Here is a 19953-nt window from a genome sequence, read left to right on the forward strand (position 1 = left end):
TTTGAAAACAACTTCATTTGAGGAAGAGAGTATGAAAACGGCTTCGTCTAATTGGGGAAGATTTTAAAGAAACAGCATAAAATGACAACGTTTGTTATACTCTTCCCATGTTGGACAAATATTTTCATGTTAGACTTCAATTTATTTTTAAAAACTCCATGACAGAATGGAAAATTTTTTAAAAAAAATTCTCGTAGAACGATTTGCCGAAAATGACACTCAAGTGATTAATTTTACACCAGTGTGGCACTCAAGTAAACGAAAAAAAAAAAAAGAAGAAGCTATGACACTTAAGTAAGTGACACACGAAAATTATAACACTCTTAGTATACTTATGGTGAACAAAATTGTCCAATTGCAAAGTGGCAATACCATCTCCAGCAATATGAATGAGATAGATCTCAAACTTCAAAGGAATTCACATATGATAAATTTTGAATTTGTGACGAGATTGATCAACTTTTCCCTTGCCAAGAAAATCATAATTTGTAACTGACGACGTTCTTGTATTCCCTCTCAAGAAAAATGACACAAACAGTCCCTATATTTTGGGCCAATGTGCAATTTGATCCCTGAACTTTTTAATTTGTTCAATATAGTCCATGAACTATAGTCTGATGTTCAATGTCGTCCCTGAACTTTTAATTTGTTCGGTGTGGTCTCTGGACTATTGGTATATGTTCAATTTAATCCCTAAACTATATAAAATGGTCAATGTAATCTTTCCATTAATTCAAGTTTAAGGACTACATTGAACATTTTTATATAGTTCGAAGACTAAATTGAAGAAATACCAAAAGTCTAGAGATCACATTGAACAAATTAAAAGTTGAGGAACCACCTTGAACATTAAATTAAAATTCAGATACTACATTGAATAAATTAAAATTTTAGGGACCAAATTGCACATTGAGCAAAAGTTCATGGACTGTTTGTCTCATTATTCCTTCCCTCTCATCTTATTCGTTGTAAATCAAATACTTTTCAAGTTTATAGCCTCTGACATCCACACATGATCATCCCTCTTAGTACAAGTAGTAATGCATTTTCCATGGAGAATTTCCATTTTGAACCATTGTGGGCCTTTCAAGTTTGAACATCAAACTTCATTAAGCTTCCTCCACAACTCATCGTTCACATCTGGAAATCAGTTTTCAAGCAAGAATGAGAAAAGCAGGACACTTCGATATGGCTTCCAAGTTGCGAGCTCAAATTGTACAGTTGCCGACAATGCTGAGTATGAGAGAGTTGCGGGAAAATTACAAAGCCATTCTACTTAGCATCCTCTGATTTTAAGACGCATGCCTTGCATCACAACTAATCAAAATCCTACACGTCTCAAAGAGAAGCTGCAGCTGCTCAAGCTTAATGATCCATCTCCAGAACAAGTCTTGCAATCTTTTCTACTCTATTACCATGTGAAGCAACGATGATTATCAAAAAGTTCTAAAAACCAGAGTCCTGAATTGGAGATACAACATCTGCCAAACAAATACTACTAATAATTATTATAATAATGATACGAAGAAGAAGAAGAGTTGAGACTACAAACAGAACTAAGACAACACAGCTGACCTGAAAGATAAGCGCCGCACAAGAAACCTCAGCATGAAAATAGTATCAACGCATGCTACCCTCACGCAATACATCAATCATATTGTATATATGCTGGTCTGCCTTCTGCTGGATCTGCTAAAAGACAACACATTTCACAAACCACGATTAGCGAGTACATTGGCAATGGGATCTATAGGGACAATAATTATCTGCAACTCCTAACAGTTAACTTTGATTAGATACAAAGAAAAATTTCCTCATTCAGAACTAAGATATTGTACATTGCATTCAGACATTATGTGAATCTGATTATATATATAAGTATTTATAGGAGAAGCAACCTGGTGTCGCTTCAAAGCTTGCCATTTTGTAATGCCTTGTCTCATTTTTGGCAAGTAGAGGAAAAGAACTTTTAAATATCATTACGGGCAAGTTTTGATTAATGTGCACTTATACATCCAGGAAAAAATTCAATTCCAAACTAAAGTGGGTTCTGTTGGAAGAATTATCACCTTCTTGGCTAAAAACAAGACAGCATCAACTGTGCCCTCGGCGTATATTGATCTGCCGCAAACATTGTGCTGAAACTCGAAAGACACTCTGTAAAGAGGAGACAAATATGTTGCAATGCTCATCTCTAGAAAATCATATGAAATAAGAAGGTGGAGATATTAACAATAAAACATAATTACGTTTCATCGGGCGATGCCAGATGATACAAATGGAAAGCATGACCAGGCAAATACTCTTCTGGAACTCCCACCATCTCCATTTGTTGTTGAGGATCACGGATCATCTGGATCTGATGGTATTCCAAAGCAAAAGCACAGATAAGTGTGGGATATTTTTAACTGTGGAAATATTAATAATAATCTTAATAATAGAACTAGCAATTACAAAGATTATTGTTACGGTTTATCATCTACTGTGCCATTCACTCATGCATAATTTAGTAAATATTTAAGATGCGAGTATAAAACGAAGGTTTTCCCCCATAGGCAATGTAGGCCAATGGTATAAGAATTGAACCCAAAGACCTCTTAGCTCTTGAGAGAGTACATAAAAACAAAGCTTTATCAAGATTTACGAAACAAACTAAAACGAATTCATGAATTTCACCAAGAACTAATCTACAGCCTGCTTACTAACAATTCAATCTATAGAAACACAGATAAATGATCTGGACTCGCAACAAATATGTAAATGTTCCTCAACGTACCTTTTATAGGAAAATAAAAGAATAATTAACAAGAATTTCCCAATAAATTGAGTCCTAGCCACGAACATAATTTCACAACCAACCTGATCCATGTCAAAAGACACTCCCAACTTCTTGAAGCAAGAAATTACTGCCTTAGCTGTTCCAGAGGTGTCCAATTTGGCTGATTGGTGGGACTCCATCACCTATACTTTATAAACCAATTCATCAGTGCCTCTATGAGCAAATCCAAACGTGAACTGAAAGCACTAATAACTTACTATACTATGTCTACAATAAAAATTCGGAATCATTAGGTCAAGAGTAAATCAGTAGAGTGTTGCAATATTAATAATTAACCCAAATTCATTGCACTCGAGTAAATGTTCATCAACTAATGCAAACCACCAGACCAAACCACAGCAACAACATATACTGATTCTCAAGCTATTTCAAGCACTTAAGAAAGCAGTATAACATCCAGTCTTCCACTACAACTCAGTGCACCAGAATAGACATCAACGATGCACCCATTCAAACTGGAAAAAATGAGGAGAAGTAGGCAGGGGGTAAAACCACACTATGGCATTTTAAAGATTGAAGATGGCCCTCAATCGCTCAGAAAGTTAGAGTTTAAGAAAAGGGTAACTACAGAAAAGCCCGAGGGACTCAAATTGCCACAGGTTCCAGCTCTCATGCTTCCTGAGATACTGATATAAGAAGCCTATTTCTCACCTAACAAAAAATCCTTTTTCTCTTATTTGTTCCCTCAAACTTCAGTGAAGATAGTGGTTCAGTGTATGGGCACCCGAACTCCTATCTCATTCCCTATTCTGGTTAGTGGGTCGCTTCACAACAACTGGCAGAGTACTCGACCATCATTCAGCTTGATAACTAAGTAAATGAAACATGACGAGTTAAATGATAACAGGTAAAATACAACAAATCTAATTGAGGATAGGAACTGAATAAAGATAAGCTCACAGGATAGAATCAGACCTATATTGGTAAGATTAACAGTATCTAATCTGCCATGAAACCCACATTGGCTTAGCACAACACAAATGAGTCACCTATAACCTCACTTGGCCACTGTCTTTTTTCTGCTTTGCGATTTAGGTAGTGTGTTGTTTGTATCATTGTGTTTATATTTTATCTTTGCGTTGATATAATGCAGAAAATAAAGAGATCAACAGCACCTAATTGACAAATTTAGGATAAAACTCACAGAACTTCCATTCTCACATCCTTTTTTTTACATGCACAGTCAATCTTACAACCAATGCTCTATCAAAAGTGTCTGATCAAACATCGGTGAGAATATCTAATTTTAACATCAGCTATATGTGCACTTAAACATCCATAAAATCATTAAACAAGACCCGGTTAAAGGGTTGAACTACACAAGACAGAGAGCAAAGTGAGGAGCAGAATAGGAGAAAGCAGATGCAGAAGAGCAAGGACTGAGCACCTTTAGAGAATACCCAGAGAAGGCTCCTGGAAATTGCTCTGCCATAATTTCCATTGCTGCAAGAAATGCCACAACCTACCAAAAGCTAGAGAATAATTAGGACAAAATAAGAAAGCACAGAGATGGCTAAAACTGAACAAGGATCCTGGGTTCTGTTACCTGTTTCCCCATTTGTGGGGAAATTACTGCATATAAATTTGAATCCCGGACTGTTTTGTAAAGCTGATCCCTGTCCCCTCCAGTAGTTCCCATGACAAATGGAACTCCAACATTGCAATACAGCTCGGCGTTACCTTCATAATAGAAGTAATAAGAATTTAATTTAACTTATCAAGCGAACAGTACATAATCTCTTAAAGATGTGTCACTTACTGTTCACTGCATCAGGCACAGTGTAGTCTACCACAATCATATTCGGGTGTTCACGAAAGACCGAGGCCAGAACGCTTTCTCTATCTGAAGGTCCATGCACCTTAATCTCTTTTCCACACACCTGTACGGATTTTCCAGCCTCTTCGGCACAGCCAAATGACATGGGGATAATATCCAGTCCTGCAGATTCAGCTGCTTTTATAACAGCCTTCCCCATTTTGCCCGAACTACTGTTCACCTGCAGCAACAGCAAAGATGCAATGCATCCATCGACTAAGCCAAAAATAAAAATGGCCGGGAAAAGATTGAATATTGTATTGAGATGTTTCAGTAACTTAGGACGAAAGCACACATTACCCAAAATTTACATATATTTCAATGCTAAAACCAAGCAATTGCAACTTCTCAATGCCCAAATACAGTTTCCACCAAGCAGAATTAGGCAAAAGAAAGCATTTTGCGCACTTCAAACAAGACGACTCCATCACATTTGTCTCACACCACCACCAACAAAAAGGAAAGCCATTTCATCGAACACTACGCGGGCAAAGTGTCATTACCATTCCAACCAAAAAAAAAAAAAGTGTCATTACCATGATGGGTATGTCTAATTTCTTAGAAGCCCGGACTTGGAGGTCCATCTGAGGGATGGGCGAGGCCGACATGGTCACCGCGGCGCATCGTTCGCGAAGGAGCGAAAGGCCGCGCCTTGTGCGTTGTCTCGGCGATAGAGAAGCGAGTGGAGCTGCTTCTGCTCCGCACAAGCTGTGCCTGGCTGGGAGCACGACTCGCGTGGACGCCATCGCCATCGGTGGAGGCAGAAGACGGGAGCAATCAGAGAGCAGCTGCGAACTTGGAATTCTCTACCGGGAAGGAGAGGAGACGGTCAAGAGGGAGACGCGACTTCGAGCTTTTAAGCTGAGAGGTTCAGGGTTATGATAATTTTTGTGGTTTTTTTCTATTTTACTCTTGTTATTTACTAACCAAAGACTCACAGCACACCAGCATTTGACAAAAAAAAAGTATTTCATACATACATACATATATATATTAAGTTTATAAAAGAATGTTTAAAGATTAAAATTAGTCTTAGGAAAGTCCAAAGTTGTTGCATGATAGAAAGATTGAAATTCAGATTCGGAATAATAGAAATTTGTAAGATTAGTTGACAAGCATATTGGTTATTTGAATATAGTTTCACCCATATGATTGTAATTTGTTGTAATATGTTTTATCTTCTCTAAGGACGTGGGCTCTCATGGAAATCCTGGGTCAAATTTTGAGGTTGAAATGAGTCGTTGGGTACAAATTATTATGAAGTAGAGGAAATTACACAAATCCTCGTGAATCAACAATATAGCACTAAATTGCCCTTTATCAAATTCTTTGCGCGTTGATTGTTACGATGGAGTATATTATTTACTTCTAACACACTTAGGTCTATACCCTACTAAAAAAACGATTCAATATGTAGATCTAAAAAACTACTTAAATCTCAGGATTAAAAAGAGCTCGTACTCCTGCAAAAGTTTTGTGCACTAAAGATCATTCAGGCTCCTCTACAGTGCACTGCAAAAGTTTTGTGCAGTAAAAATCATTCAGGTTCCTCTACAGTGCACTTGATGTACCGTATGACTTCACACGAAGGGCCATCTTAATTAAATACAAAAGCGTCCCAACAAGTCGTAAGTTGATTCGTAACATTACGATAGTCTTGTTGTAAAATATGATCGAATCCTACTCATCTAATGAGAAAACGATGATAGTCATGGCAATCTATCCACATCACACATTAGATTACAAAAGCGAAGTTCCATGTTAGAGCTGCACACTAGTTTGAGAACATTTCGTGCATTATCCTTCTTTCTCTTGTAACATTCACTTCTTCCTTACAAAAAAACTAGAGAGAGAGAGAGAGAGAGGACCAAAGCTGGTAAGAAATCATAATCTAATCCAACGATGGCAAAGGTGCGGAGAATGCTAAGAGACTGAAGCCTTTGTAAAGTCAAATGAATTCATTATTCAGAACAGTAACAGAAAGGCATTGAAGAGGGAAAAGAAAATGAGGATGAGAGAACAACCGTTGTGTGCTCTTCAAAGATCTGCATTTCTCCTAAGCATCTTTCCCGTCATCGGGGTGGTCCGAACAGAAAGTTGGTAGACAAAATCTGCAATGGAGGTAAGTTTGGAAGTAGTCGAAACTGGGTCCTCAATGATTTGGTGGAGAGGACAGCGGACCCAGGTTACATTTACTACGATGCATCTCCAGGTGATGGTCCGACCTGCTATGGCCATGCAGCGTGCAATGGAGGTCTCTCGCATGCAGATTGCACTTCGTGTCTGACCTCTGCCACTGATAAAACAACCACCGAATGCTTTGATAGGATTGGGGTGCAGTTCCCACTTCAAGATTGTAGAATAAGGTTTGAACAATACAAATTTACTGAATAAATAAGCTTGCCACCTTCGATGTGTATCCTTGTACACACAATGTGAGTGATTGCTCGAGCAGAAATTGTTGGATAAAACGAGTCATTTAATCTGAGATCCAAATCATCTGAACTCAGGGGTATCATCAATATTCCAGATGAATCATTCAACATCTTCATTGTTTAAATTCTTCCACTAACTTGGTTAAGAAATTCATCACCCATATACAGACACAAATCTATCTCATCCACTGAGAGCTACCCCCGAAGGACAGCTCAATCGTTCATGAGTTGCAAACGACGAAAAACCAAACATCTTTTTTCCGCTTAACCCCCCGAGAAACATAATGTATGAGGCAATGCTTACATCAGATCAATATTCGTTGTCATTCAGATGTTGAAAGAGCTGAATGCAACACGTCTTCAAGATATTTCTCAGCTGCAGCATACTGCCTTTTCTTGTCCTCAATTGCTAAAGCAGCTAAAGCCTTGTCCTGCAAGACGATAACACATAAGGAGGAGCATAATTCAGAGATAAGATAGACCTCAATACAGGTGAAGTAGTAAACATTTGCAGTGTGAGTCAATATTAGGCAAAAGAAAAGGGAAAATTACCGGAGGCAAGTCTTGGTAACTTCTCAAAGTATCAAGAATGGGCTTTGTTTTCTTCTCTAGTTCCTTTCGGTGTTCAGCCATCTCCACCAGTACACTATGGCTGATCTCCGGAGTGTATCCTACCCGATTTAGTGCCGTCTGTATAGAATTCGCCAAATGATCAAAGAGGGAAAAAACTTATAACATGAATTTCTAGGGATTCATGTAGCGTCCAGATAGCAGCCTGTTCAACTCAAGATGCATACACTTGATAATATCAAAATTTAGCTCCAAAGAAACTTCATAATCACCTAACAGTGCTACCCGAATACAATGAGAAGGACAATGCAAATGTTAACCTCTCTGGCTTTGTTATTAGATTGAAAACTTAATTTCACTGTGGATCTCATTACGCCAATAAGCAAAGGAATGGTACCTTGTAGTTGGCATACTGCTGCGTGTATTGTCGCTCCTTTGAAGCCATCACAGCCAAATTAGTTTTCCAATTTTCCACCTGTGCCTCACAGGGAGCTACGTCGTCTTCAAGCTGTGCAAGTGTTCTGTCCGGACATTTTGCCAGGATATTTTTAAGAATGCATGAGCATGCAATTTGAATCCAAACACACCGAAGGAACATGTTAAGAAAAAATGAGAGAGACCCATCGGCCAAAGTTTACTCAGCATCACAAAGTGCATACATTGTTGCATCTCCCTTTACTCATGACGTCACAAACTTCCCACAGCATACATATCACAATTCCTGCAGAGAACAGTTAACTTGTACATTGGCTTTTACCTTTTCAAATAGGTCAGTCTTGCTATTGCCTTCCTGGTGTAATCAAGGAGAACCTTCGAATCCTTCTCCACTTTAGCCCTCTTCTCCTCAACACTAGACTTTCTCAAAGAAATGTCCCCCATCGCTACAAGAAAGCTGCAACTTCCACGTACGAATCATACAAACCAGAAGGACAACATCGAGGATAACAAAACTAAATACAGGAAGCCCTCTCACCTACTCAGTTCAGTATCCCTAATATTCAACAAATTGGCGACATTGGCAAGTGCTTGGGCAGAGGCCACAATGTTTGAAGCCAAGCTCTCTTGTGCCAACCCTGCACTTTCCAGTATCTCTCTAATCCTAGCAGCTGCATCCACAAAACTTCAAAAAATGACCAAACCCCTCAAAAATTTCTAACACCATGCCTCAATTTAAAAACCCATATGAAGTATTATCCCCACAGAACAATCATTGCTCTCACACAGTTACAAAAAATTGGAGAAGAACCCATTTCAAACCGAGAAAACCACCAACTGAAGTTCATCACAGCTTCACATCACTTCCCAATCCTACAAAGCATGCGGGCGTCGCTACCATCCAAAAAGTTAACCGAACTGACCTTGCGAGCGGTACTCGGCGGCTTTCTGGCGGAAATCGGAGGCGACGATGCTGGCGGCCTGCGTCTTGGCCTGGGAGGCGGCGGCGAGGTTGTACAGATGCGCGACGCTCCGGGAATTGTACTCGAAGTCGGGGACCTCCTTGCCGGCGGCCTCGAACTGGGAGGCCAGCCACGCCTTCACCTCCGAGATCCTGGCGGCGTCCGACCCGCCGCCCTTCGGCTCGCCCGTCGCCGGGGCATCCGCCGCTCCAGATTTCGCATCGCCCATCTCCCGCTTATCTCAGCCGTCGCCCTCGATTGCGCAGACCAACTCTGAAGAATGCGGAGGAGGAAGACGGGAACGACTGCGACAGCATTGCGACCGAAGCTTTTGAATTGAGTTTTTGTAGCGTCTGTTGCAGGCGGGCCAAATTGAAAATGATGGACGAGATTATTTAAAATCAAAGTTGTTGAGGGTAGAAAATGTAAATTTTGGAAAGTAGAGGGTACTAGAGTGTAATTTGAGGTAAAGTTTTGATAGGGTCCTGCAAAAGTGCTTCATGTATAAGTTATATCGCGTGGTATGTTAATATGGTGTCGGTAGAACAATCACAGCTCTCCGTTTCGCCGGCACGATAACCAATAAGTTTTGTAATTTTTTGAATTTGAAAAGAAATATGATTAGCTTGATAATACTAAGTCGGTATGGCACGCGATATCGGTGACGCTTAACATATTTTCTCGGCTTCTTTGTCCTCATCCTCACACCCAACAGAAAGTGTATATGAAATCCTACCCAAGGAATAAAGATGAAAGAAGCCAAAGGGAGGATTGGAATCCAAGCAAGACATTTCCATCTCTATATAGAGAAAATATGCCATGCCATCACTCAACTTCCTCTTCATGCTTCTTACATGCAATAGGAAAAAGAATACCAAAGTGAATATCAAAATGGACAAATAAATTAATATAAAGTACCAAAGTGCAGCTTTCCAATCTGATAGTGTTGAGAGTCTGAGACACTCACGTTTTTACTGCCATAGGCAGTGTCATGGCCATGCAAAAGCAAAGATCCTTCCTCAGATAGGTGGTCATGAACTAGAAGAAACCTCAATATTCTCTCATTCTTCCCTCTATCATACTACAAATACAAGCAATAATGGCATCTTTAACAACAAAATTAGTCCATAGTCTGTTTACATTCTTCAACAATATCCCAATTGTTAAATTGGTGATTATGATGCGGCATCCTCAATCCAATTCTGTGTAGCTGCAGTGGAAGATGCAACTTGGCACGAGCCAGCCCCGCATTTGCGTCAGACGGTCGCAGAAGATTCGTTGTGCCAATTCACAGCGCCATCATCAGTCCATATCTCAGTTTCCTCCAATGAATCAGGTCGCATTTCATTGCAGAGATTTTGATGAAAGCCCTGTTTTGGCTCTATTTTTTCTGGGGTTTTCTGTTTCAATATTAGGCAAAAACTACTATAAGAATGTGTTCTGATGGCCTCTTCGATTTTCTGTAAAGCAGAGAAAGCATATGAACAATATATGTCTATATTCAGAAAAGGTGAAAGATTGAAAATGGAACACAATTCTTGAAAACGTTCCACTGAAAATGAAAATGTGAAATGACTTTCTTGCAAATCAAACTCTAACTCAGTATATATGTGTGTGGTTAGAGTGTTGCAGCGATTATACTCGGGGATGACTCAGAATCAAGACTGTATCCTTTGACGAAGAGGAGATCAGAAGGGGCGATACCGATAGCGGCCAATTACAGGCTCATCGATGCAGTAGTGAGCAACTGCATCAACAGTGGCATAAGCAAAATATACGCTCTCACCCAATTCAATTCCACGTCCCTGAACTCGCACCTCTTGAGGGCTTATTCCGGGGCTGGCCTCGGGAAGGAAGGCTTCGTTGAAGTGATCGCCGCGTATCAAAGCCTTGAAGACCAGGGCTGGTTTCAGGTCTGGCAGTGTAACCTTTTTAGTCATACTAACACCCTATTGCAATCTATGACATCATATTGATGTAACATGGAAATTAGAGAGTACTCCTATGTTTGCTTTTGGTTCAAAATGACAAAAAAAATGTTAAACTACAATTCTATCCAATGTACTATAATTGGATCGCTTATCCAAGTTAATTTCCTATGATTCTAAAGCTCAAACTCTAATTTGTACACCTCCATTGTCCCTAACTGTTAGTCTTCATTTGTTTTAGCTGTTATGGCTTTTCGTATCTTTTACTGAAGTTTCTGTTATTTCTAAATTCAGGGGAATGCTGATGCTGTGAGGAGATGTCTGTGGGTGCTTGAAGAGTATCCAGTCACCGAATTTCTGGTCCTTCCAGGCCACCATCTTTACCAGATGGACTACAGGGAACTCGTGGAGTTGCATTGGAGAAGCGAGGCCGATATAACCGTCGCAGTCCTGAATGCTATTTGGGACCAAGACCCAGGTTTTGGCTCTTTGAAGATAACTGATGAGAATAGAGTGGTAGAGATCAAAGATAAGTCTACTGGAAATCCCAAATGTCAAAACACATTTGATTGCCATTGGTTCTCAAGCATGGGAATATATCTCATCAACAGAGATGTCATGATAAAGCTTCTAAAAGAGAGTTTCCCTGGCGCAAACGACTTTTCCAGTGAAGTAATACGAGGCGCGATATCCACTGGAATGAAGGTCGCGCCGGGTTTCACGAATTGTTTTGTTTGCGATTTTGTCGGTCCCTCTTTTCGCTGCATTTAGGAGAGTTTATGTTTCTCTGAGAAATTGTCAGGTTATGGCATATCCATTCGATGGATATTGGGAGGACATGAGAAGCATTGGAGCGTTTTACCGAGCGAATATGGAGAGCACAAGGAAATGCAACAGGGGATACGAGTAAGAGTCACATTGCCCATAGATTTTTCATGAAAATGCTTCACCTTGCTCTTAATTTTTTTTCGCCAACAGTCGAACAAATCACTGCTTTTATCTTACAGTTTCTTCAAAAGGGATTCTCTCGTGTACACTTTGCCTCGGTGTCTGCCTCCGAGCGTCGTGACAGATTCATTAGTCACAGACAGTGTTATTGGAGACGGATGCATACTCAATGTAAGAAGTCCTTTAGTTCTCAGAACAAATTGAATTAAAAGTTTCTCCTGATCCTTGCCCTGACATAGATCGACAAAATCTGAAGTCCTTCAGTGAAAAAATGCATCATAAGTCTGCAATGCTGCATCTGATTATGATAGCTTCTTCGACTGTATCAGGGATTTAAAGTCAGCCCTTTTATGCAGCTCACTCATTTTGGATTTTTACTTCTGTATATGTACAAGAGTAGAGATGCAAAATCACAGGAGCTGTAGTTGGTATGAGGACAAGGATTGAAGATGGGGCCATAATCGAGGACTCAATTATCATGGGGTCCGACATCTATGAAGTAAGAGGCATCCGAGCTTTGAGTTGTTGAATTTCCACGTGTATAGCAAATATGCGAAGTACTAACCATCCATGTCTCTGTGAGAATTTATTTGAACCATTCGGTTTGGTTGCATCTTATGCGTTGAAATGACCAGCATTCTTAAGCAACATCTGATTAGTTCACACAAGACCGATGCAAACACTTGCTTTGTTAACTTTGGTTTGATATCGAACTGTGATTTCACCGGTAACTTTCATACTGATGATGATGATGATGATGTAACTACCTCAACATGACAGATGGAAGTTCCACAGAATTCTGTGGACAGGAAATGCATGAGCATACCAATCGGCATCGGGGAAAAAACACGCATAAGGACAGCTATTGTTGATAAGAATGCGAGGATCGGCAAAAATGTGGCGGTAAGCAAAACAGCAAGAAGTTCTATTATCTTTCTTGTGAGAAGGAAAATGAAATTCTATTGCTAAGAAGTGGATTTCAGATACTCTCAGAACATCTTTTGCTAGCAAGTCGATTTTTCTGATACTTAGATTGAATTCATTCAAGAAACAATGGCGATCGTCCCTCTTTTTCGCTTGAACAAATGATGATACCCTGCAATCTGAGTCGTTGCATACCTTCCATGTACTCACAAGAATTACTGATGAATACCCGGAAACTGTTGTCCAGAAGAATTGAACTTTTGAGCTTGTATTTGTAGATTGTTAATTCAGACAACGTTAGAGAAGGCGACAGAGAAGACCAAGGATATGTGATTCGCGATGGAATAGTGGTTGTTCTTCGCAGCGCGGTTATTCCCGATGGCAGTATTTTGTGACCCGTGGATGATGAACTATTATTATCTGCAAGTTTCTCCATGACCATTGAGATCTCAGAAAGTGCAAAATTTACTTCTTCTACAGAGGCACATTGCTCTCTGTAAGGGAACCATTTCAATTTTCACTGTCTATTAATCAGAATGAAATGTTTACCACTAAAGCCATGTCTACTTTGTCCAGGAATAAATTTTCATTGCAAATGATGATCCACAAACATCTAATACATCCCTATCTTGATGGATACAAAGTTCCCAAAGCGTCTTTTGATTGAAACGCACGATAGAACACCAATACTTTATCGTTGGGAGCTCACAAAAAAGAAGCTCAAATTGAATATGATTAAGATATTTAGTTGGATCTAACTTCACTCAAAAGTTAAGCCATTGATTAATCGATCGCTTACATATTTTAACAGCTCGATGCCACATGAATTCTCTATTGTGGGAGCTCCATTTCGATAAAATTTTTGCACGTGCACCTCAATAAATCTCCCATCAATAAATCTCTCATCGCGGGCAAGACTTCCATCAGGCGAACTCCTTCCTAGTCCAGAGTCAAGAATCCATTTGCAGCAACATATCTTCAACCAAATTTCACCATCCCTTAGCACCCATCATCGCCAAACGCTACACCTATAATGACACATGAACTGAACTAGTAGCTGTGCGAAAGTAGGGATGGGCACGGGGGATGGCGGGGATCGCATTCTCCGTACCCGTCCCGTGGGCTAAAAACCTACCACAACCCATGCTAAAACCTACGGCCTGTAATCGGCTGTTCCCATGGGAATCAGTCCGGTTCCCGATTCCAATTTACTAGAACCGGTGAGTACTGGTCCGATTCCTGATTCTAGGCATGGAACCGACCACTCAGACCAAACCGGTAATATATATAAATATATAATTTTTAAGAAAAATTTCCAACAAAAAAAGAAAAAAAAACATTCTAAGAAAAATGAAAACCCTAAAATTCCTAATCTGAAGCTCAACGCCTATCAATTAAGGGCTCGTCTCATCTCCCTCTCACTTTGTCTGATCTCTCACTCATGGTCTCGACTCTCAAGTTTAACGCCCATTGACTCATGGTCTGGACTCTTAACTCCCATCAACTCACGACCTCATCTCCGGCCGTTCATCGCCTCCCTCTCTTTCTCTCGGTCACCTCCATTTGCGTGAAGCTTGGTGGGACTGGTTCCCGAGTGAATCCATGGAACTAACGAGCGGTTCGCGGTTCCAATTTTTCGGAACCAATCCTTAGTGGGCGGTTCCCGGTTCCATGGTGAGAACCGCCCACCCAGACCATGCTCACTCCTATCAGTGGGTCGAGTCTAGTTCCGGGCCTAAAAAGTAAAAACCACAGCAACCTCCCAAGCATTAAAAACATTAGGTTTCTAATTTAAATCGATCGGGTCTAGGCAGGTTGGACGGGTACACGGCACGATTCGAAAATGGAATTGCTTGACCGCCAGTTTTGTCCATCGTGCTGGCCAAATCCAGGTGGGGGCACACGATGCCGCCCATCCAATGATCACCTCTATTGTCACAATCAAATAAGTGACGGGGCACTGACAATGTGGAAAACCGACACGCAACACCGCGTTGGCGTGGCAAAACGATTTGAAAATAAACAAAGGAGAGAGAAGGGGAAGTGGGGATCGGTTCGCTAGGGATGGTGCCCTAAGTAGATGGATTAATGTCTATCGAGGCTTCAGTCTTTGGAAGCATTCATGCACTTTTGAATTGCATGTTGCAAAGTGAATGTCGTGGGCGCATTCAGTTCACGAACTAAAGTTTTCGCAGCACGAAAAGCGGTCATAGCAAGTATACATTTTCAAATAAGTTGTAGGTGTTCAAACTTCAAACCCTAGGCTAGTTGCATTATAAAATTTAATGAGTAAAAGATAGCTCTGTACGAGGAATTTTGCTACTCCTCTTCTTTTCTTTTCTTTTCTTATCCTTTTTTTTCTTTTCAATTTTGCGTTTTTTTATATTCTTCCACGAACAAATCAGATGAGGAGGAGGTGGTCCACATGAAATGAATTGGCCCCCATTGTTCACTTGCTTTGTCTCCTATAATTCTTATTTATTTATCGGTCCACTTGTCTCAGAAATCATTCATGACACGCAAAAGCTAAGTTCATTGAATGCTGCAAATTCTCTTTTTCATATTCGTTAAGATTATCCTTACGAAAGAAATAGGTAGTTGGTAAATTCCAAATTGGTCCCGAACTTAAAGCGCTCTTCAGGAGAAATAAAAGTTAGTCGCATCAGATTCTTGTTCTTGAGTCTAGCGGAAGCAATTCCAATTAAGTAGATTGCCCAGTGGAATGGAATTCGCTCAACGGGTTGGGTCAAGATTGCAAAACAAAAAAGAAAGGGAGAATTTAGAACTCAAATCATTAACGACATTGACAAATAATACAAGCAAGGATGACGCAACAGGGCCTACTCGTTTCGATCCAAGCGGTGTCGGATGTCCAATTTAGGGATTGGAATCAATTTGAAGCGGGGTTCATTGCCGGTGAAAATAATGGCCGGCCGACGATCACGTGCACATCGCGTACACATTTGATACCTTTCCTAGGGGTATTTTGATCCAATTGACTTTACCCCATAGTTCTCGCACGTAGAAATCGTTTAGCCGGGTCCGCTTCAATCCACAGCACGACATTCTCGTTTCGGCTCTCCTCCCGCGTTCGCAGTGATCATCCATCTCAAATTTTTTGGTCTGTGGTTGAGAAACCTTAGCCATTTTCTTTATGATCCGTAAATGCGAGGCAAGTTCAATGCTTTCTTGAACGATTTTTACGTACACGTGAGTGGCAAGGGAGAAATGTGTTTTTCTTTTGAAAAATAAAATTGCCACCGGAAAAGGCGCGAAACATGCACGTGTACATTGGCCGGCCGTTATTTTCGACGGCGATGAGCCCGGGAGGGTTACTTGGTCGAAGCGATCGAGTTCATGGGCTATTTTGGACTAAGATCGAGTCTAGGTGCATGGAACTTTGAGAAACAAACGCCACTTAACGGGTTTATTAAATCAAAGTGATCAAGTTTGTAAGATATTTTAAAACAGAATCAAATCGTCCGGAAAACTTTAGAAAAAAAAAGGCTCCACTTTCCTAAAATGGCCGAAACACAGCAGTTAGAGTGAACTGATTGGATTCGACCGTGACTCCTGTAAGTTTATAAAAATTGCAAAGCAAGCTTTGATTCTTGGAAAAACCAGGGGAAGTCGGAGGTGCAGAGCTTTCTCAAAGATGAAGAGAACAATCGCAAAATGGAGCCAGGCAAGGGTCATTCGGAGCTCGTGCTTTCGATATTCCGATCCAAGCCATTGCCGAGGCCGCCGAGGGTCGTTTCATCGCCTCCAATCTCACAGGCCATCCATTATTTTATCAGCGCTGAGATTACGCATCGAACACAAATCACAGATATAAGAATTGCATGTAGTACTCAATCTTGAGTTCACGATTCTACAGCAATCGAAATATAGCTTCAATAACAAAATACAACAAAAGCTTACATCATTTTATACATAAACAAACAAGAATATAAATTGACTGAATCGATATTTGCCATACCGAATCGTAAAATTACGCTAGTGACGGCTTGAGATTTACGAGATTATCGATTTACCAATGTGATCTAGTCTTATACCATCTCTTAAAAATATATGCAATATTCAGGTTTGTAAAAACAACCAAAATGAACCATCAACAGCCGAACAAAGGCTAGAAGCTCTCCACCTTTGCTCAACACCTGCACATGTGCCTCTCCCTTGATATGAACTGCTGTATATGACAGCATCTCAACCCACAATTTGCTCATCACCTTCTACTTTATATCCCCAAGCTTTCCCATATCTGTGGCTACATCCTTCCAGTCTAGGAAATCGAGCACAGAACTCTCATCCACTGTCTTGCAAAGCCCCTTCACATCCTTGATCGCATGATCGCCGAGGTCTTCTAGCCAGAGCAACGTCCACGCTATAATCACTTGGGAAACACCCGCCACGGCGGACACCACATTAGTCTGATTAAGTAAAAGATACAACATGTAGTCGGAGAAGATTTTACTAAATTCCCTTTCATCATTTGTGGCTGTAAATGGTTTCTCCATGTTGTACGGCACTTCAGTAGCAATATGCAACTTTATAATACTAGTATCGAAATTATGTTTGGTGACTATCGATAAAAGATTGCTGCAATCGATCCCCCCGATGCTACTCTTGAGAGACAAAGCACTTCTTGCCTCGACTATCTCCTTTACCTTGCTCAAATTATTTGCATCCTCAGATTTACGTTTTATCTCCTCCTCAAAGATAAAGACCCTTAGCTTATCAATAAAGGGATTCTTGGACACGTACTTCTTATGCTCATTCATTAATGTCCTTGTCCTCAAACCACAGCCTTTGGCGATTGTCTCACCCGCTTGATGGAAATAAGAAATGATTTTCTCAACCATACGAAATGAAAATCTGCAGATAATAGAAAAGACGATGCTGCCCCAACGGCGATCGCACTTATACATCTTTCTTGGACTCTCCTTAAGGAGCATAGGGAGAAGGTTGCAAGCAGAGATGGATTCTGACCACCTTCAAAATATTAATGGTGTATCTAAGACCGTGTAAGCAACATTGGCATTAGGCTCTGCTTCACATGCGGCGGTTTAGGGCTTCATCAAGCTATACATGGCGGATACCAGCTTGTGGAGAAATGAATCTTGATCGATATTGACAATAGTCCAAGCAGAGAAAACGAGCATGAACAGAGCCATGACATCAAGAGCAATCCCTCCAGAAAGAAGGGTATAAGTAATTTCCACATTGAGTTTGGGGAGCCGAGGCTTCCTCACGAGATTATTGAACAAGACGAAAGCAATCACAATGTCGGTGAAGGCTATGAAGCGATTTCCAATGCTTTTCTATGGAGCACCTCGTAGAAGAAATTGAGTTCGATAGATATCAGCCTCAACACATCCACCGCAGAAACTCTGAAGATATATTTGCGGCTCAATTCCCATTGTTTATTTGTGAACATGAGATCTCCGATGATGACCTTAAAGATTTGAAAGAAAGAGTAAGCATGCTTCACCACAATAATCTCAAGAAGCTTTGCTTCTTCCGCATCATAATATCCATGCCCTAGAGCATCGAGTGCTTCAACCAACCTCTTATCTGCTTCAGCCTATTGAACAAAGAACTCGAGCTTTTCAACAATAGTAGACTTGTATATGGAAAGCATCGATTCCCTGAACCTCTAGAGGCTTGAGAGATTAAGTGCCAGTGTCCTCTCTATAATTTTTATAACCGCGGCAAGAAACACTAGTATAGTTGGGATCATCAGCGACTTGTCACTGGGAAATATCTGCACAAAGACATAGATGGTGGTAACAAATTGGAAGATGAGACCCCTGTGGTGGCATTTCCAAAGTGAACTGTCCTCCGGAGAGAAGGCAATGATGGCGTCCGGACGGCCAAGATATAACAAGAGAAATGAGACCCAAAATGCTTGAAGTGCTCTGTCTACTTCGGCTGCACGAGCGAACGAATTGCCTAGGTTGTGAGTAATCCGCCCGATCTTGAATACAGCTACCCAATCAGCCATCAAATAGGTCAACCACAAGAGGGAAACGATGCGGTCGTTCACTGTTTTTTTTTTTTTTTCTAAAGGGTGCAAATAGAATGAGAAAAACTTGAAGCGAGAGACTCAGTATGATGAAGCCTCGTATGTTCCATTCATTCCACATGTCTGAAATGAAGCTAAATGCCATATTTTTTTGTTAGTGTGAATTTTATCGCCGTTCTCTAATATAATTTTAGGGACGACAAAATGAATAGGAGGAATAGCGTGGAATGTTTATATACATGTTAAGATGGTTTCTGACTTGTTTGTCAGAAAGTAAAATCTATTTAAAAACTCCATAAGGCAAAAGTATCATGAATAAACTATTTTGCAAATAAACACAAGCAAGATATTTCATGCATTTAATGTTAATGTCAGGAGAACTATCTCATTCTCGGATGATGCTTATTGCTTTATGTCAGTTGATGTCTTATCATCTAATTGGTCCTATCTCAATTCTACTCACACATCCATCTATGACTATATGAGTTTTGAACTATGAAAATTCAGTATCCACGATTAGTTTAGTGAAATGTTTGGTGATACCACATATAGCATGATATTTGATGTTATCAATGAATAAGATACTATCTAACAAGTTATATCAGTATGCTTGCATAGGAGAAGTAGGATATCCCCCATATCAGGAAAATAAAATCCTCTTAAACCAACTTAAAATTGAGAACTTGACAAGCCAAATTTATAAGTATGTATGTTCAAATTTATCAAGCTGGCTGGACAGATACACGGCACGAGTCCAGAATGGAATTGCTTGACCACCATTTTCGTCCATCATGCTGACCAAATCTAGGCAGGGCAAATTATGCTGCTCATCCAATGATCACCTCTACTAGCACCATCAAATAAGTGACGGGGCATTGACAATGCGGCATAATCGACATGTGACACTGGATTGGTGTTGCAAAACGATTTAAAAATAAACAAAGTAGAGAGAAGGGAAAGAGGGGTCGGTTCGCTAAGGATGCTGCCCTGAGTTAATGAGAAATGTTTATTAAGGATTCAATCCTTGGAAGCATTCATGCACATTTGAATTAAATGTTGCAAAGTGGACAT

At 40.3% G+C, this 19953-nt stretch overlaps 3 protein-coding genes and 1 pseudogene across 8 annotated transcripts; 1 reads left to right on the forward strand and 3 right to left on the reverse strand.

Moving 5' to 3' along the window:
• Positions 1-1189: 1189 nt before the first annotated feature.
• On the reverse strand, positions 1190-5512 carry LOC115677221 (4-hydroxy-tetrahydrodipicolinate reductase 1, chloroplastic). Of its 6 annotated transcripts, none has more exons than XM_056305323.1 (9): positions 5192-5512; positions 4599-4836; positions 4386-4519; positions 4227-4301; positions 2860-2961; positions 2250-2359; positions 2070-2157; positions 1576-1692; positions 1190-1498 (listed from the first exon to the last, which is right to left on the reverse strand). In XM_056305323.1, the coding sequence occupies exons 1-8, from the start codon at positions 5405-5407 to the stop codon at positions 1621-1623; spliced, it is 1035 nt and encodes a 344-aa protein (XP_056161298.1). In that variant the 5' UTR covers positions 5408-5512; the 3' UTR covers positions 1190-1498; positions 1576-1620. The 6 variants fall into 6 exon arrangements, with proteins under 6 accessions (XP_056161298.1, XP_056161297.1, XP_056161296.1 ...); XM_056305322.1 differs by having other exon boundaries at positions 1190-1495; positions 5192-5511; XM_056305321.1 differs by having other exon boundaries at positions 1190-1481; positions 5192-5510.
• Positions 5513-7151: 1639 nt separating this feature from the next.
• On the reverse strand, positions 7152-9416 carry LOC115677236 (AUGMIN subunit 1). Its single transcript, XM_030600367.2, has 6 exons — positions 9019-9416; positions 8634-8766; positions 8418-8552; positions 8058-8181; positions 7643-7780; positions 7152-7521 (listed from the first exon to the last, which is right to left on the reverse strand). The coding sequence occupies exons 1-6, from the start codon at positions 9284-9286 to the stop codon at positions 7414-7416; spliced, it is 906 nt and encodes a 301-aa protein (XP_030456227.2). The 5' UTR covers positions 9287-9416; the 3' UTR covers positions 7152-7413.
• Positions 9417-10279: 863 nt separating this feature from the next.
• Positions 10280-13362, forward strand: LOC130135717 (inactive glucose-1-phosphate adenylyltransferase small subunit 2, chloroplastic). The gene is made up of 8 exons (XM_056305335.1): positions 10280-10393; positions 10680-10970; positions 11280-11690; positions 11788-11891; positions 11993-12104; positions 12334-12432; positions 12714-12836; positions 13136-13362. Exons 1-8 carry the CDS (start codon positions 10280-10282, stop codon positions 13250-13252), a joined length of 1371 nt encoding a protein of 456 aa, XP_056161310.1. The 3' UTR covers positions 13253-13362.
• Positions 13363-17089: 3727 nt separating this feature from the next.
• LOC130135718 (uncharacterized) lies at positions 17090-19003 on the reverse strand (annotated as a pseudogene).
• Between the last annotated feature and the right edge of the window lie 950 nt (positions 19004-19953).

This window comes from Syzygium oleosum, unplaced genomic scaffold (assembly GCF_021117445.2).
Source record: "Syzygium oleosum isolate NSW1041296 unplaced genomic scaffold, Sole_v2.1 Sole_v2.37, whole genome shotgun sequence".
NCBI lineage: Eukaryota > Viridiplantae > Streptophyta > Magnoliopsida > Myrtales > Myrtaceae > Syzygium > Syzygium oleosum.

Excerpts from the sequence above, each read along its gene's own strand:
- LOC115677221 (XM_056305323.1), bottom strand. The coding sequence starts at position 5,407 with ATGGCGATGGCGTCCACGCGAGTCGTGCTCCCAGCCAGGCACAGCTTG. Across the intron at positions 2,962-4,226 it reads TCTCTGGGTATTCTCTAAAG|GTGATGGAGTCCCACCAATC; the intron begins GTGCTCAGTCCT and ends TATAAAGTATAG. Across the intron at positions 2,158-2,249 it reads CTGGCATCGCCCGATGAAAC|AGTGTCTTTCGAGTTTCAGC; the intron begins GTAATTATGTTT and ends TCCTCTTTACAG.
- LOC115677236 (XM_030600367.2), bottom strand. The coding sequence starts at position 9,286 with ATGGGCGATGCGAAATCTGGAGCGGCGGATGCCCCGGCGACGGGCGAG. Across the intron at positions 8,767-9,018 it reads CGCCGAGTACCGCTCGCAAG|CTGCTAGGATTAGAGAGATA; the intron begins GTCAGTTCGGTT and ends TTGTGGATGCAG. Across the intron at positions 8,553-8,633 it reads AGGGATACTGAACTGAGTAG|CTTTCTTGTAGCGATGGGGG; the intron begins GTGAGAGGGCTT and ends TGGAAGTTGCAG.
- LOC130135717 (XM_056305335.1), top strand. The coding sequence starts at position 10,280 with ATGCAACTTGGCACGAGCCAGCCCCGCATTTGCGTCAGACGGTCGCAG. Across the intron at positions 12,105-12,333 it reads GAGACGGATGCATACTCAAT|AGATGCAAAATCACAGGAGC; the intron begins GTAAGAAGTCCT and ends GTACAAGAGTAG. Across the intron at positions 12,837-13,135 it reads GGATCGGCAAAAATGTGGCG|ATTGTTAATTCAGACAACGT; the intron begins GTAAGCAAAACA and ends TTGTATTTGTAG.